Source organism: Pelmatolapia mariae, linkage group LG2 (genome assembly GCF_036321145.2).
Source record: "Pelmatolapia mariae isolate MD_Pm_ZW linkage group LG2, Pm_UMD_F_2, whole genome shotgun sequence".
NCBI classification, from domain to species: domain Eukaryota; kingdom Metazoa; phylum Chordata; class Actinopteri; order Cichliformes; family Cichlidae; genus Pelmatolapia; species Pelmatolapia mariae.
In genome coordinates this window covers 940,001-957,500 of record NC_086228.1, presented here as the reverse complement: position 1 = coordinate 957,500, position 17,500 = coordinate 940,001, and the positions used below count along the sequence as shown (strand labels likewise).

At 49.7% G+C, this 17,500-nt stretch overlaps 2 protein-coding genes across 4 annotated transcripts in view; both read left to right on the top strand.

The window, feature by feature from the left end:
* The window catches only part of LOC134638724 (zinc finger MIZ domain-containing protein 2-like), a 17,356-nt gene extending 14,801 nt beyond the window's left edge, over nt 1-2,555 (top strand). For all 3 annotated transcript variants that reach the window (XM_063489591.1, XM_063489581.1, XM_063489572.1), the window contains 4 exons: nt 92-411; nt 491-663; nt 982-1,194; nt 1,500-2,555. In XM_063489591.1, coding sequence (XP_063345661.1) covers nt 92-411; nt 491-663; nt 982-1,194; nt 1,500-1,607 — 814 coding nt within the window. In that variant the 3' untranslated portion in view covers nt 1,608-2,555. The remainder of the gene's footprint in view (nt 1-91; nt 412-490; nt 664-981; nt 1,195-1,499) is intronic.
* Nucleotides 2,556-5,014: 2,459 nt separating this feature from the next.
* Nucleotides 5,015-8,396, top strand: ppiaa (peptidylprolyl isomerase Aa (cyclophilin A)). The gene is made up of 4 exons (XM_063489603.1): nt 5,015-5,168; nt 6,658-6,777; nt 6,890-7,062; nt 7,999-8,396. Exons 1-4 carry the CDS (start codon nt 5,100-5,102, stop codon nt 8,129-8,131), a joined length of 495 nt encoding a protein of 164 aa, XP_063345673.1. The 5' UTR covers nt 5,015-5,099; the 3' UTR covers nt 8,132-8,396.
* Nucleotides 8,397-17,500: the final 9,104 nt, after the last annotated feature.

Sequence of the window (17,500 nt, the reverse complement as noted above, 5' to 3'; positions counted from 1 at the left end):
AGACCCTTTTGTTGTTCAGTGACTTCCTGTTTTCCTCGCCGCTCCGGCTGCTCTGAAATTAAAACTGATTCTTAAAATGTGTTGGATTCAGCTCGGAGTACGAGGAGATCACCATCGACCCGGTGTGCAGCTGGAAGCCCGTCCCCGTGAAGCCCGACCTCCACGTGAAGGAGGAGCCCGACGGCCCCGTGCTGAAGCGCTGCCGGACGCTCAGCCCCAGTCACATGGTCATGCCCAACGTCATGGAGATGATCGCCTCGCTCGGCCCAACCCCTTCCTCGTCCTCCTCCACCTCGGCGGTTCCCCCCTCCTCTTCCTCCTCGTCCCCGATGCCCTACCCCTCTCTGTCCGGGGGGGGCAGCGGCGGCAACAACAGCAGCACCACGCCGGAGTACCCCGGACCCGGATCAGGTAGGATGCTCCACCTCACAGCGGCGAGTCCATCACTTCCTGTGCTGGTCACGTGTATTAATCCGCCTCTCTTCCTCAGCTCCGTCCTTCCCCACGCTGTCAGCTCCGTTCTCCGACTTCAGCGGTCCGGGGACGCCCAGCATCGGCGGCGACTTCTCCTCACCCGGCCCCCCTCCCCTGTCCTACCAGTCGGAGCTCTCCAGCGCCCTCCTCACCCCTGACAAACCCCCCCCTCACCCGCTGGCTGGACAGGTACATCATCATCATCATCACTGCTTTAGATTTGTTCTGACAACAAACACAACCTCCTCTTCTCCAAAAGTTGATTCTGTTCATCTGGACGTAGCGTTTTGTGTCTCCTTCCTTCCTTCCTTGTGCTCTGACTTGTTTCCTATCACTGTTTTCCTCTTTTATCTCCTTTCCTTTCTTCCATACTTCCTTCCACCCTCCTTAAATCTTTCCTTTCTCATCTCCTTTTTCCTTCCCTCCTCTCCCCTCTCTTTACTCTCGTCTTCTTCCTTCCTCTCTTTCTTCCTCCTTTCCTTCCCCACTTGTGTCCTTCCCTATCAGATGCCGGGCTCAGGCCGTATGGACTCAACTTCCCATGGTGCTCCTCTCCAGCAGCAGCAGCAGCACCAGCAGCAGTCGCAGGGTCTCCATGGCAACTCGCAAATGGGGGGTGGCAACCAGATGATGCAGCGTAGCAACCAGAATCCCCGTCTCCAAGGCGACGGCTCCTTTGGACTCGGGGGCTCGGCGGATGTTCCGGAAACTTCTCTTGACGTGAGTAGAAACAGACTCTACTTTACTGAGCTTCTAATGTGAGTAAAGAAGAAGAATGTGCTGGAGAACAAAGGTGTTGTGATAAATGTCATCGTCACAGCGATAAACAACACGACTTTAATAAATAAACGTTGTGATAAAACAATAAAACCAGAATAAAGTCCAGCAGGTCTTTAGTAACCGAGCAGGTGAGTCGAACGAGCGTCACGCAGATCAGCTGTGCTTAATCAGTAACCACTGTGTGAACTGAAGCGTGAGCGGGCCGGCGCCGAGTCTAACGCTGGTTGTCCTGGTTGCTCCTGCAGTTGCTTCCTGAGTTGACCAACCCGGACGAGTTGCTGTCCTACCTCGGCCCTCCGGACCTGCCGAGCAACAACAACGACGACCTGCTGTCGCTGTTTGAGAACAACTGAAGCGCTCGCACGGCTCCGGGGTCGGCCACGCCGAGACGTCACGGCAACATCCGAACTTTATTTTTTATCCTCGCCGCCAACATGGCGCCGTCTGCACAGGAAGGGGCGGACCGTGAGGAGGAAGGAAAACAAAATGGCGACTTTTGAATCTAAAAAATCTCTTTGATGTGTGATTATGAACTCCATGGTAACTTTATTTTATTGTTTTTAATTGTGTTTCGATCCTTCATCCTTCATTCCCTGTCAGTTCAAAGAGGCGCCACAGTGCTGCTTTCACGTACCTGCCCCGCCCACAGCGATGTCACCCAGTCGCTCTTCGTGTAACAGCACAACACTGACATCTGATTGGCTGTCAGTGTTTTGGCTCAGCCCGTGATCAGGCTGTGATTCAGGTGATTCCAGTGCGGTGGCGTGCAGTACACGAAGGTGCGGCTGGCGTCCTTTGCGGTTCCAGCTGTTGGTGGGTGTGGGTGTGAAACCTGTGAAGGCAGCATTGTGGCGCGTCACAGCCGGGCGTTTCGGTGCAAAGATGGCTGCAGACGAGCTGTAAGCGGCGTCTTTTCCCACGGACACGTTTTCCTTTCTCACTGGAGATGCTGATGGGTCCACGCCTGGCCCCGGCGTGCAACACGGACCTCCCGATGACCAATCAGAGAGAGGCGACACGGGCGGCTGTAGCTTCTCAGCCCCCTCCCCTCATGTTATGAGGGTTTTTTGTAAGCGGGCTGGTTGACCTTTGACCTGGCTGCGGTCTGCACATGTGGCTTACTCACATCTGGGCTGAAGCTGCAGCGACAAAAGCTGGTTCATCTTCATCATCCTGTGTTGTTGTATAGTGACTTAGAGTCCAGCAGTTGTGGTGTCTCCATGGAAACCTGTACACGATGATTCAGTAACGATGCTCATAACATAAAGTTTGTAATTTAATAAACAGACACTGGAAAGACACGCAGAGGCTGCGGCGCTTTCATCACGGCGAAGAGCCCGAGGTCTTCATCGGGCATCGACGTCCACGTCCACACCGCTCATTACTCGCGCTGAAACGAGTCCCCGTGAATGAAACAGGAAACGTCACAGATTTAATGTGACGGTAAGAAACGGGCTGGTGTTTGATCGACGACACGTTCGGTCAGAGAAACGTACAAAACGGCATCTCCTTAAATTTGCACATTTCTGAATGAAGTCTGGCACGTTTTTCTCACAGGTTAGATTTTGGTGCTGAGGACGTGAATTCCAAAGTAGATTCCACATCCAGTTTATTCAGTTTAACATTCAAACCTCCGGCTCTGTGTTCAGTAAACTGTAATCTGGAATATTGTCGATATTATGTTATGAATTAAATCCAGACTGATGGAAAGAAAGACGATCTAAAAATCAGTCAAACTTTGAATGGAATCTGGTGTTGGTGGGTGCACCTGCTTTAGCATCTAACAATTCAGTTTTATAATAAATCATCTTCACGGTTGGTTCAAAAGCAGAATTAATCCAGTCAGGATCATGTTCTGAAATCTGGTTGTTCAAGGGTTTTTTAGTCCTAGACTATGGATTACTAAGGATTAACCAATCCCAGCACTGGGCTAGAGACTGGATTACACAGGAAAAGTAATAATAGCCAAAAAACTAGAGGTGATAAACAGTGAAGAGAATGACACACAGATTACATCTTTTAAAAAGCCGAGCCCAGGATTGAATCCAGATATGTGAGTTTTTAATTCCTTGATGAAGGACGTGAGCGCAGGAAAAACATTCTGGGAACAAAATCGAGCTAGTGAAGATTTATAAGATTTCAGTTAATGAAACATGATCAGCTTATGTGCAGTGAACAGAAAGTCCAGTGCACTGTAAGACATAGCACATGCACACCTTGATTTGTTGTGAGGCTGCGTGGAGGGCGCTGAGGTTTTTGCAGGTTTTACTGCGACGGCTGGACACGGAGCACATTTACAGCACTGCGTCTTTGTTCCCTCTCTCACAGACGGCTTTCTTAGTTGAACTGATTCCTCGAGGCCTCTCCCGGTATTCACTGCTCCGTTATTTTAAGAAAAGCTGACCTTAAGGTTTTAAGCAGGAAGCCTCTCTCTCTCAGCACCTATGTGATGAAAGGTCATTAAAGGTCACTGATCGATAGCTCGCTGAACAGCAGCTCGGCGGCATCGACATTGAACGATTTTCCCCGTTAAGCCTCTTAACTCTGACCTATGAATCATTCATGCAGCACAAAGGCTCCTGACTGGACGAGGAGCTGGTGTTGTGTGCACACAGACACCTGAGCGCACTTTACACTGCCTGTCACTCAAACGCACCTGTTCCCATTTCTTTAGCTGAATCTGAAAACTGATAACAGTTTAACATAAAATAATGGTTTTATACCAGTGAGCAGAGTCCCAAAGAGCTGTGAGCTGAAAACTTTGTACATCTGGGAAGAACAATTGTGAGGCCTAAAAGTGTATCAGAAAGTCACATCCTTAGGAAAGAGGAAGAATCCACCCGACACAGGAGAGATGACCTGGAGCTTCAGCCAATCATCTTCTGTTCCCTGAAATGAGAACTGTTCCTGAAGACCCTCACAGAGCTGCTCACACCGTCAGACTAATGTTGTGTTTGCAGGTACGTCAGTGAATATAACACTACATGTTTCACATTTTGAAACATGTAGTGATTCAGAATCACTGCATGTTTCACATTTTCCTGCAACTGATGGGGGTGGGGGGCTCAGGACTTTCGCACAGCAGTGTGGGGGAATTTGACCCTTTAATCAGACTGTTACGGTGTGTTTGGGGTGCTGCACGCGTTCTCTGTCACTGTTTACAGCTGATTTCCTGATGAACCTCCTGCAGCTGTGACGTAGCTCAGTCTGAGTCTGCGCGCTGAGCTGGGGTGTGCTGCTGAACTTCGTCTCGAGCTTCTATCGGCTCGCGCCGCTGAACTTTTCCGCGCGCAGTAAATTTCCACGATGAGTAACTCCGCTCTCTGCAGGAAACACCGGACCGCGCCCCGGCCGCGTGACCGCGCCCCCCGGCGGTGGCAGCACGGTCCCGCTGCCAGACTTGACGTTCACCCCTCCCACCACCTCGTGTGCTCTGCTGCCATTGGAGGTTCGCGTTGTCTATTTTTGTAGCGCGCGCCGCTTTGGCACTAGAGAGATTCACTTTTTCCTTAAACTGGACGCCGAAACGGGGCGGTGCTCCGAGGACAGGAGCCTTCCCAACACTCAAGCCCCGCCCGGGCGGGTCGGCCCGACATACGAATAAAACGCACCGTTAAACTCTCTCGTCCACTTAGAGAAAAGCTTTCGCTATTCTCTCTGCTGGTTGGATTAAACACACTTCAATCAAATAATCCCGTGTTACTGACTGGTTCGCTGGGATTTCACGCCGCCCACTCGCGTCTTATATAAATTCTATCCTCGGCTCTTTTTCGGTTCCTTGTGGTCCGTTGTATCTTTTCGCCGGAAAACTCCTCAGTCCTCCGTTTCCAGCTCGACCTACTGAAATGGCCAAACCCAAAGTTTTCTTCGACATCACCGTTGACGGCAAGTCCGTGGGCCGGATCGTGATGGAGGTGAGGCCGCTGCTGCGGTGCGCAGGGCGGTAGTTTATCCCGGGGGTCGGTGGGGCTTACTGCTACTGAATTTAGCTGGCGGTTAGTAACCGCTGCTGGGTGCCGATAGTCACCTCTGCCGCGGCTCTTCCTGGCAGCGCGGACCGGGCTTCAGCTGCTGGGGGCAGCCTCCTGTTTCCTTGTAGCATCACAGCAGCTAGCCGAGCTGTCACGAGCGTGTTGGGGGGGGCCGTGTGCACGTGTTTGTGGCTGCTCGCCAGCGCCGCTCGGTGCGCGCTGACGGGCCGCGGAGCGGCGCTCCGGGGCCGACTGCAGCTGCAGAGGCCGCCGTTAGCGCGTAGAATGCAGCTAGTGTGATTTTTGGTGTCAATGTCAGCGTCCCGGGACTGAACGACTCGGGTTTGAATGCCTGTCTGCTCACAGCCATTAGCCCCCGGTTGATTGGAGACCAGCGGGTTGGCTGTGGTCGGAAAATGTCTCAAACTCGAGTCACATGGAGGCGCAGCCTGGGCCCGCGCCCCTCGGAGCGAGTATTTTACCCGCCGACGAATGAGCGATGTTAATGCTAGTTTTATTGCAGGCTCTTTGTTGCGGCTGCGCGGCCTTCGCAGACCCGGGAAAGCCGCGCTGCTGTCGGCGAACTGTCGCCTGTTTCAGGTGAAAGGGGCGGGGAAACGCTTTTTCTGAGGCTCGTGTGATAAAACTTGAGTAGCCGGTTCTGCGGCTGTTAGCTACCGAGGCTAACTGCGCTGTTCCCCGTGTTTGCTTCTGGAATCTTCCACTGAGCTGGCGCGGTCCGCGGGGGGAGGGGAGTTGAGATGCGGATGTGGGGTTACCGTGTGGCCCTTTGTTCCCGGTGTGAGAACCTAACCTTACGTAACCGAGCTGCCGCTTATGGAGGCGCTTCGTTGGCGGGCTTATGTTTGTTTAACCGGGTTAACTGCAGGCTAAAAATAGCTAGCATGAGTGCTAGCCGTCCAGCCATTTTGTGCTTGTAGCAGCAGCACGTTATGGGCGTTCCCAGCATGCACGCGTTAAAAACGGCCCAAACCGGGAACGGCTGCATTCCTGGCAGGGTTGGGGGGGGGGGGTTGTGGGGTAACCGGAGCTTCCCGGTGCTCGCAGCAGATGGAGGATAAATGATGAAGGTGCAGATTGTGTTTTTGCTGAGCAGGCGCAGCAGTTGCAGACCTCACCCTGCTGCACCTCTGGTCATGCCTCCGCGGTGGCGTCACTGCTGTGGGGGCCCTGCAGAGGCAGTGCTGCAGCTCTTCCACTTGGGCTGAGCAGAAGTCGGCCGGGCTCGCTACGTTTACCTGCAGCGCCACGGAGCGGGCCGCTGTAAGGCTGCCGGGCGGGCTGAGCAAAGTTCACCATGGCTGATAAACCTCCGGAGTTTGGCTGGCGACCATATGTAGTAGCTGCCGGCTGAGGTGGTGTCTCGAGATCAAAGTCATCCCTTCCCTCTCTCTGAACTTTGTTCCTGCAGCTCCGTGCTGATGTGGTGCCCAAGACTGCTGAGAACTTCCGCGCCCTCTGCACCGGGGAGAAGGGATTCGGCTACAAGGGATCCAGCTTCCACCGCATCATCCCAGACTTTATGTGCCAGGTGAGCTCAAAGTGCATGTTCTACAGATCAAGTGAGAGCAGATTTAATAATACACTACAGTACTCCTTACCTGTGTAAACATGTGATCTGTAACGTGCCTCTGATGTCATAGGGCGGCGATTTCACCAACCACAACGGAACTGGAGGGAAGTCCATCTATGGCAACAAGTTCGCAGATGAGAACTTCAGCCTGACACACACCGGCCCCGGCATCCTGTCCATGGCCAACGCCGGCCCCAACACCAATGGGTCTCAGTTCTTCATCTGCACCGCTAAGACGGCATGGTACGTACGCGCTCGGGCCCGCGCTTCACAGACAGGAAGTCAGACCCACGCTGGTGCACTGATGAGATGTAATATTCCTGCTCTGGGTTGTGTGCTGGAGTGTTTTATCAAATGACCAGAGGTAACGGTTAGATGGCGTCGTCATCGGCCTCCGGGAGCTGGGAGTCCGTCAAACATGACGCCGTTTTAGTCTTTCAGTTAAACCTGAAGTATAACTGCTCAGAATAAAATGTTTATGGAACATAAAGTGATTCTAACGTCTGAGACGGTAACGATGAACACGAATGACCTCTACTCAACTCGGCCCATGTTCACGGCTGCAGACGAGGTTTAATCTCACAAAGAGCTCGAGCGATGAAAGCGCTGATCTAAAACCGCTGTCAGCGGGTCATTGTGGTTTAAACGTGCGCTGGTGTGGGAGGGAACTGCACGCGGTGGAAACCCAAACTCAGCCTGCAGACACAAACAGGACTGACCCACACGGTAACCCTGTCCGTGGGCTCGGCTCTGGTCGCACGGGGAATCGTTCTCGTGCACTCGGAGCGTCTCGGCGTCCATCAGCAGATCCTCCTCGCAGCACACTTGTTCTGCGCGTCACTCACTCCCTCCTTAGGTGACTGCTGGTTATGGCTGCAGTGAACCCGCTGTGGCTGACATCACGGGGCGGCCCCATGTTTAGATTTAAATCTCTCCAATCAGCAGTGTTTAGTCAGGACGTGTCGTGGCGTGCAGACAGATTCACGATGCGTTTGGTGGCGTGGGCTGCTAGTTTCCTCAAGCATCCTCTGGTGTTTCCTCGGCTGAAGGAGGTAATAAAGGAAGCTCGTTTTTGAGCAGGCGTCATGGTTGTCTTTAAGCTGAAGGTCGGAGGTCAGTTTAGTGTATTCAGACTGTTTGTCTCACTGTGTCCTGACGGCGCTCTGTCTCCGCCCACAGGCTGGACGGGAAGCACGTGGTGTTCGGCAGCGTGGTTGAGGGGTTGGACGTGGTGAAGAAGATGGAGTCCTTGGGCACCAGCAGCGGGAAAACCAAGGGCAAGGTCGTCATCGCCAACTGCGGGCAGCTCTGAGCTCACCGCCCTTCCTGCCCGCCCGTCCTGTAGCTGCTCCCTGTTTAGGCTCCACCCTCCTCCATTCAACATTCCTATTGATGGAGATCCATCTGATCCCCCTCTGCCCCCCCCCCCCCTTTTTTTTTATTCTGTTAAATCATGTTGCTGCATTTGTGACTTTGCCTTTTGGAAGTTTCTTTTGCATTAACGTTTTTCCACAAAGTCTTGACGGTTTTTCGTTAAATCAAAGAGAATAAAACAAACGATGCCTTGACAATTGAAACGTGTGTTGTGATGTTTGAGTGTCAAAGCTCGCCGTCCGCACGCCGCCACCCGGCGTGGCCATTTTAAATTGTATTTAAGAAGGACAAACGTTCTGAACTTCAGCAATAAAATTTACCTGGAGCCGAACACCTGAACCGTGACAGGAAGTGATGTCACTGTGAAATGTGTTCTAACAGAGTAAATCTGGAGTGTTTCTGCTGAGCTGTGTGGGTGATTGGTGTGTAATCTGATTACTCTCACAGGTGCAGGCCTTTTTAAATTGTTAACTGACACCTGCTGGTAAAGCTGTGGAATTACACCTGAACAGGAGGGCGGAGCTGACAGCACTGCACTGATCACAGAAACACGAGGTTAAAGTCGCTCACAGCGGTTCAGTGAGCATGTGGCTCTGTGGTGTGTGTGTGTGTGTGTGTGTGTGTGTGTGTGTGTGCGCGCGCGCAGCAGTGTAGAAAGATCGTATAATGTGCATTGCTGTGTTGAGAACCCACAGGTGTGTGACTGCAGGTGGAGCAGCTCCACGCCTCACCTGATGCCTGACTCTGCTGATGCTCTCATATAACATAAACTGAAGATTTTCCTCTGAACTTGCTCGAGCAGAGCCTCCACCAGGGAGGAGGTGTTTGGTGTATCCAGGTAACTTCAGGGTTCACTCAAACCATTGTGGTTCTTTGTGCCGTAAACCTCACCTGCCTCGGGCCCACATCAGGAGTCATTGTCGCCTCGTCGGTGGGTGGCATGGACACCCAAGTTTTTAAACTGATACCAAAGGTGTGTGTGTGCTAGAGGCTGAGGGTAAGCACTGATGTGTTCTTAAAATGCCTACACTGTATCTGCTGACATCATTCAGATATTATACAGCGGGTAAAACGGCGTTGAACGCATCACCGCTAAATATATTTCTTAAGTTGCTGTTGAGGTGTCGTTACAACACCTCCGATCCACATGTGCAAAGACATCAACTCACAGGTGTCCATGAATAGTGTTTCATATAACCAGCAGAGGGAGCACTTCAGCCTTGTTGCTGTGGATGAAGAGCGATTGATCAGTAAATTAATAAAGCTTGTTGTATTAGCCAATCGGACCTGATCAAGGCCCCTCCTTCAGAACATGTTGGAGAGAAAAAAGTGAAGGCAGTGACTTTGAGATCATCGAGGTGGATCGGTGCTAGTGAGAGGTGAGGCGTCAGCTGATGAACGTGTCAGCATGAACTCTGGATTTGGACCCTGCTGCTTTTCTGTGCAGACCCGGAGAGGTCGTGTGCGCTCTGTAAATGCTCGGCGACGCGTTCGGTAAACATCGGCTCAGAGTTTAGTTTGCTCTGCGTCACAGGTGGTGCTCTGTGTGCGTGCTGAGGATAAAAGCCTCAGGTGTGCAGTTTAACCTGCATCAGTCTGAACTTGTTGCTGCTGTTTGTGCGCCCGCCTACACACTGACACACAGGAAGCAGCAACAGCTGCAGTTCCTCAAATGTCCAGCAGAGGCTGTTCGCAGAGTGAGGCGCGTCTATGTGCATGTGACTGAGCTTTGGGAAAAGTGCTGAAAGACTTTTGGAAATATCAGACTGTTATTGTTTGTGGCCTTCTGATTGGCCAGCATTTCTTCACGGTGAGGGTTACATCATCGGCTGTCGCTATGGCGCGCTCTTTTTCTGTGTGTGTTTTTATATGGCCGGAGATTTTTCAGGATGAAAATGGAAACATGGGCGTGGTCTGAGTCAGTCCCCACAGACCGCCACGTTAAACATCCAACTTTACAGCATACGCAGTGGCCCCGCCCCCTAATAATGCACATTTTAATCCAGGTAAGTTATAAAATCATCATCCCCCTTACAGGTGTTATGAAGGGAAATTACGTATAGACACCAACAGTGCTGGGAATAACGGCGTTACTTTTTTCAGTAATCTAACTAATTACTATTTCTATCGTTACAATGCCGTTACCGTTACTAACAAGAAAATATGGTGCGGATGTGTTAATATTTTTCACACAGTTGAAGTCGTCTTCCGCTTGCTGGGAGCTAGGAGGGCAAAACAATCGCATGAGTGCTGCTGAGTAAAAGTATAGTCATGGAAAACCAATCGGAGGTAGACGTGGGCGTATGTTCACATACAAACAGATAAGCACAGTAACAAAAGTCAAGGAGAGCGCGGATAATTTGAAGGTAGCTTTTTTTAAGAGGAGGTACAGACGTTACGTTACTAAGGCAAGAATCTGTATGTGAAATGTAACTTACGGCCTGGAACAAAGTGCTTTTCCACATCAGTTGTAAGCAATTTGAATCTTACGAAGCTCAACGTCACAGGCTAAACAAAACTAGTCGCCAAGAAAGATGCACATGATATATAATGCGGTGTGTGGAGGCCAGTGTGTGAAGGACAAGGCCAAGGCAAGTCTGCTGGCAGAGTGCCGGAAAGTTGTCCTTGACAAAGACCAGCGAGCAGGTCCCAGCACACCAGCATGCCAACCTAGCACAGCCACAGAGGATGACTTTCCTTCCTTTGAAGATGAGGACGACACCTCTGCTACTGCAGAAAGTCAAGTCATAGATTATTTCAAATCAGGATCACATGGAATGGATTCTGAATAGATATGCACTGAATATTTCACTAAGATACAATGCAGCCACGCCATCCAGTGCCCCGGTACAAAGACTGTGTAGCCTTGGGAAGCTCCTCTTCTCTCCAAAGAGGAACAGACTCTCTGATCAGAAATTTAAGAAGCTCCTTGTTTTGAGATGCAACCACTGGTTTAATGGCTACGATGGATGGATGTAAGGGGTTTGTGGATGCGGCAAGAGTTCTTCATGTTTAAAAAAAGCAGAGGACTCTGTAATAAACCTCAACTGCAAGAACAGCACGTGTGACTTCAAATAGATTGTAAATGGCCATGGAGTCGACACTTTGTATTACCTGTTTACATTTTTATACTTTATAAAAATGTTTTAGTTTTATTGTACAGTGTTACTTTTTCATTGAAATCATTTCAACTATTTCCTTTTGCATGGAGAAAAATACTTGTTTAGCCCGAGTTCTCTGAAGCTGTTACAGTTTGGCTCATTTAATTTGCACTACATTTCTTAAAAAGCTTCATTTAATGTAACACTTATCTGACAGCCAGCTGCAGCCTGTTTATGTGCAATAACTATCAAAGGTTCTGACACATCTGTTGTGTTTTATTGTATTATTACAAATTAAAAAAAATAATTCTCTCTACAATTATAAAATATTATCTGATTTGTGTTTTGTCATATTATCACAGTAACGTTTGAATATCTTGATGCATTCTCAATCATCCAGGAAAGTAAATCTCCAAAAGTTGATTCTGTTCATCTGGACGTAGCGTTTTGTGGGAGAAACGTTTCGTCATCATCCAGGTGACTTCTTCAGTCTCAGCTGACTGCAGGTTTATAAACAGTACATTTGCATAATGACTGAAACCAGCCCACTGAAGGAACAATGGGCTGGGAGGTCAGTTCCTTCATCATAATTATGCAAATTCTCATGACCATTGATCAACAACCACTGATCAAAGACCACTGATCAATGGCCATGAGTCCCATTCACAGAGAGTCCAGATGAACAGATTCCACTTTTGGAGATAACGTTTGAATAGTTTGTATACATATATATTAATGTTTACTGTTAGTTCCTTCTGTTAAGTGTCCGTTTCCTTCAATTATATATTTAGTTTTATAACACACTGTTGCATATATGTTTTAGTATGTTCAAGTATGTTTAGTAATTTATATTTTATTATTTTAGTAACTTTGATTAAGACGCATCCAAGTTATTTTACATATTTAAACACTTATTTAAAGTAACGCAATAGTTACTTTTCCTAGTAATTAATTACTTTTATAATATTGTAACTCAGTTACTAACTCAGATACTTTTTTGAAGAAGTAACTAGTAACTGTAACTAATTAGTTTTTCAAAGTAACTTGCCCAACACTGGACACCAAGCAGTTTGTGTATCAGTTTTAACATGGGAGTCTATGGGGACTGAGTCGCTGCTGCCTCTGGTGGACGTTAGAGGAACTGCACGGTCACACTGCAGCTCAGCGAGTGAGTAATGAATAATAAGGGTGGAGTTTGTCCCACAGAGCTGTCAGTCAAACCCCACCTGTGCCCGCCCACACACCTGAGAAGAGCTCAGACCAACTTTCATTGACTTTTATTGGTTGAAGTGACAGTGATGGAAAAAGTGTGGCAGCTGCTGATTGGATGAACCTGTGATATGAGAAACATCTAAAACCTTCTACAGACTTAAATAAAGAGTTCATGAGTCCGTCAGCAGCTCCCCTCTGCCGTCCTCCGCTTCTTCCCAGAATGCCTTGTTTTCCGCTGGCCCTGCTTCGGCCGGGGCGCGCACACCCCCTGGCCCTTGTTTTTGCCCGTCTCTACCCGGTCCACGGCGGCGCAGAAAAGCCCCGCGTCGCAGTCGCAGCGTCCCAGGTTCCTCCTCCGCTTGGTTGGACCTCGCAGCAGACAGGCCTCGCCCTCCACCGGGATCCGCTGGCACCGTTTGCCGGTCAGGTACCGGACGCAGCACAGGCCGTCCGCGCAGTCGCCGGACCGCACGCAGCTCGACATCTCCAGAGCTGAAACGCACACACATGTCAGCACGCCCGCTTCCTGCTGCAGTGCACTCTGGGAAAGCAGCACATGCTCAGCCTCTCACCTTTGGTCCTGTTGCCGTCAGCGTCCCTCTGTCCTCCCGTCACTCTGCCCGCCTGTCCGTCCGCCTGTCCGTCACTGGGGGACGGCCTTCTGTCAGCTCTGTTACTGCAGCGCCCCCTCTGCTGCACACAGGTAAGAATCATCAGACAAATGATGTAATCTAGGTTTACTGATATGGCACCAAATAATAACAGTCGCATTAACGCGCTGTATCCTGTAGGGCAGTGATGCACAGTGGGGGCGGGGCCTCCTGGTACTGCAGTTATAACGTGTGCAGTTACTTATTTATATAAATGTAAAGTGAATTCAAACTGTAACAGGAAGTGCTCATGTGTGATGTCACTCATTACTGACATGCACACTTTAGCAGCAGCGTTAGCCGTTAGCAGTTAGCCTTTGTTTATGTTTGTGAATAAAGTTGTTGAGGACGTCATCGCTGCGTCTCACTGAGTGAAGACGTAAAGTGTTGAAATCAAAGTGTCTGAGTATCTGTGAGCGCTGCACAGACCCGTCGCTGTGAATACATGAAGCCTGCAGGTGGAGGATCAATAAACCTTTATTATTCACTTTGTTATTAATTTACCAAATTAAATTCCAGCTAACAGGAGACAGACAGGGGCTAGGCGGTACTGACCGGAGGTGCGTTGCATTGAGTCGAAGTACATGGCGGGATTTGTCGTCGGTGGGAGTTGGAATTTGTCTCCATCCTGTCGTCATGGGAACGATCCTAAAAGGTGAGAGAGTGATGTCAGAGTTAAAGATGGCTGGCGCCAAGCAGCTGCTTTTTGTCTCTTGAATGAATCTTAGAAAAATTTAATCCATCCACACAGAGAAGCTGAACCCTGTGAAGACGCGCTCCTCACAGACTGATTCATCCATCAGATCAGTGATCAATCATCATTGAGCTGATCAAGATCTTCATCTGAGACAACAAAGCTTCACGTGAACAGAAACTCCACCCTGCTCCAGTAATGACAGCGTCACCTGTGCCTGTGAAGCTGGACTCTTGTTACCTGCTGCTGTACACAGATCCTTCACATCACAGCGACGGCAGGACAAAACCCAGAAACACGTTTACCAGAAGTATTAAATGAGTGTGCATGCAAAGAGAGCAGGACACGCGTCTCGTTTTGTTTTTGGCCTTTAAGGCTCTTAATCTGAAAACTCAGCAGACAGGAAGCTTTAACACTGGAGCTTCCTGCAGACTGGTGAAATGAGGCCTCGTGCACGAGCAGCGAGGGATCAGTTTAACGTCTCTAAAGCGACCCTGAAGAACCGCTTTCACGATTTCAGCGATTTGCTGTCCTGATGAATCTGAAAGTTGAAAACTTTCTCTCACAATTCATATTTCATCCACAGATTTATTCAGAGCATCACAGACTTGCTCCTCTCCCTCTCGCTGCTGCTCCTCCCTAAGCTCTGTTGTGTTCGAGGGGGTTCGTCCTCCCCACTGACACCGACACCTTTCTGTGGGTTTTCTTTGCTGTGATTTTGTGCTGTGTAAATAAAATTTAAGTCAAACATACTGAACTAATCAGATGTAATAAATTTTCTTTCTGCTGGAAAGATTAAAGGAAGCTTGAATGGACAAAGCAGATTTTTAAGTTGACTCTTGATGTTAAACATTCAAAAATATTAATACAATTACTTTTAATAAATGTATCAAAAATAATTTTTAAAATAAATGATTGAGCTTCTGTCTCAGGTTTGAATAATTAGATCCAACTTGTAGCACTTTATTGTGAACACCTGCTTATTTATCACTTATCCAGTCAGCCAATCAGGAGGCAGCAGTGCAGCATGAACAGGTGAGGAGCCTCAGGTCGCGCTTGGCTGACCAGAGGCTTTCGACGTCACGTAAATGGAATAAACAGGTTCAGGAGGAAGGTTGTGCAGCGGGATGCAGAGTGTGAGGTTTCCTCGTCTTACCGGCAGCTCGGAGCTCTGCAGCGTCGACTCTTTGGAGGATCTGATGGTGTTTGAGTCCAAAGCCAGACCGCAGACCAGAGACACGCACAGGACGCTGCGCAGCATCCACATCCTCCAATCGATCAGTGGATCAGTCGGGCGATAACGGCTTCACAGCTTCTTCAGTTCCTCTGAGCTCTTCACGAGAAAATCCTACAGAGCTGCGTTTCCTTCAGTCATCAGAGCGAACCTGCAGAGTCTCCTGCCTGCTTATCCGAACAAAGCTCGCCTTCTTCTACCTGCTGCCTTCAGGTGCGCTTGTTTTTTATACCCCTCCCCTCCCCTCTGATCTGCCCTCTGTCAGCCGCCGGGTCCTCAGAAGTTTTTGAGGGAGCTTTTGAAGCTCCAGCAGATCAGTCGGCGGAGACGGTGCCGCCGCCGCTTCCTTCCTGGAAGCCCCACGGCCTCTGGTGAGGCGGGAGTCTGTTTGATATGTGACACCGCAGAGACCACAGAGAGATTAAAACACACCTGGAGACACGAGACAGGTAGAGCCGTGTGTGTGTGTGTGGTTTCACTTCATGTGGTTTGAAAGGTCACCTTAAAGACTCATTAGAGCTGGAGCTGCGTCTCTCAGGCGGGCGGATGTGTGAGTGTTTGCAGGTGATTAAAGCTGATTTAAGAGATGACGACACTGAAGCAGGCGCTTCACAGAGCAGAAGAAGAACTAAAGGAACGTCAGTCTGCCTGAAACAAAGGGTTAAGATGAAACATGAACGATCTCGAGTGCTTGGATGGAGACGTGGTCGTGCGATGGCGCGCATCAAAGCTTCTTTGCTTTACTGCGAGCGTGTCTGAAGGAGCTTGCGGCTCCTAACACGCCGCCCCGGGAAACGCTCACGCGTCCCTTTATAGGAGAGACAGAGCTGCTCACACACGAAACAGCGTCTGAGCTCCTCAGACGCTTCAGTGTGATGACTTCTGCGTGCTTCTGCGATTCGCTGAGCAACAGTTTCAGACTTTCACTGCTGGATGAGCCATCCACCCACACTCAGTGTTTGACCCGTCTTCTTCTGCTGCGTCTCAGCTTCTGGACCAAATCCTGACGTGTGGAGATGCAGTCCCGCCAGAGCTCCAAGCTGATCTCATTGCGACGTCCTCACAGACCAACACCTTCCAACCATCCAGGAGCAGCTTGGAGTGTTTCCAGCAGGATGGAGCGCCACTGAGCGAAGGTGATCGCTGACATCGACAGTCTGGAGACATGTTCAGGAAACTCCACACCTTCACCCCATCCAGACTCTGTCATCAGTCCTTAAACGCTCAAACTCTCAGTGTCACAACTGATGAAGGTCCACACAGTTAGTGGACTCAGGCTAGCTCAGGTGTATGGACAGGTGTCTGCAGCAGGAGGAGGAACAGGTGAGGATGAGTTCAGCTTCTGATTCTGCTGGAGCAGGTGGCAGAGTTTTACCCAGAGGCAGGGAAACGATGGAGGGCGTTCCTCTTTCCACGGGAAAACTCCAGCTCGGGATTACAGGTGAGTTTCTTCAAAGGGATGGCAGAGAGACATCGACGAGCATCAGAGAGTCCGATCGCACAACAAACACAGCGAAAGCAGCGAAAGCTCGAGCTGGTGCTTAAATACAGGAGGGTAATGACCTGATAATGAACAGCTGTGTCGGCGGCAGGACCTCCCCACATACACCTGGGAGCAGTGGACAGGAAAACTGGGAGGGAACCCGGACCATGACAGCCATGTTATGTTGTAGTCTTAGTGAAAGAAGGTGTTTATTCCACCCAAACCAGTCCCAATTTCCCTCTGTGGTCAGTGGTCCACCTGCAGTGGCTCCATGAGCTCCAGGCGGGCCTCTCCCCGCAATTTGAGCATCGCTGTGTCAGCGTAAGAGAGGCCCAATGAGAAAAAGATGGCCGACATGTTTACTGTAGTTCTAATTGTATCTGCTGTTATTACCCCTCTGCACAGTTTGACTGACACTGACCACCAGGGGGCAGCGCATGTTCTTAATTGTTTGCTGCTTAATTGTGACGTTAAATGTACAAATGTGCACACAAAGACTTACCTGGTTAAATAAAGGCTATAATCACTGCGCCCTCATGTGGTCACATGGCCTATTTGCAGTTTACCTTCATCTCCAAAAAAACACACAGCGATGTTTCTTCACGTGGTGATAACTTTTTTTTAAAATCAACCAGACAAAGAGGGAGCTAGCAAAGCTAGTCTCTGTGTGATCACGGACGCTGCGTCCTCCGAGCTGCACCGTTAATGCTGGGCCATATCTCCAGGTTTAGGAGCAACATGTGGCACCATGAGTTTCCAGGAAGCTCTTTCTGATTTCAGAACGATGAACGAGCCTCACTGAGCTACGTACAGTTGGCCTGAAAGCAACGGCTGACCTCACAGAGTCTCGCTAACAGTGTTGCTAATACCAACTTCATAATGAGCACGTGTTCTTGATTCAACACGTGATATCTTTGTGTTATTTAATATAAT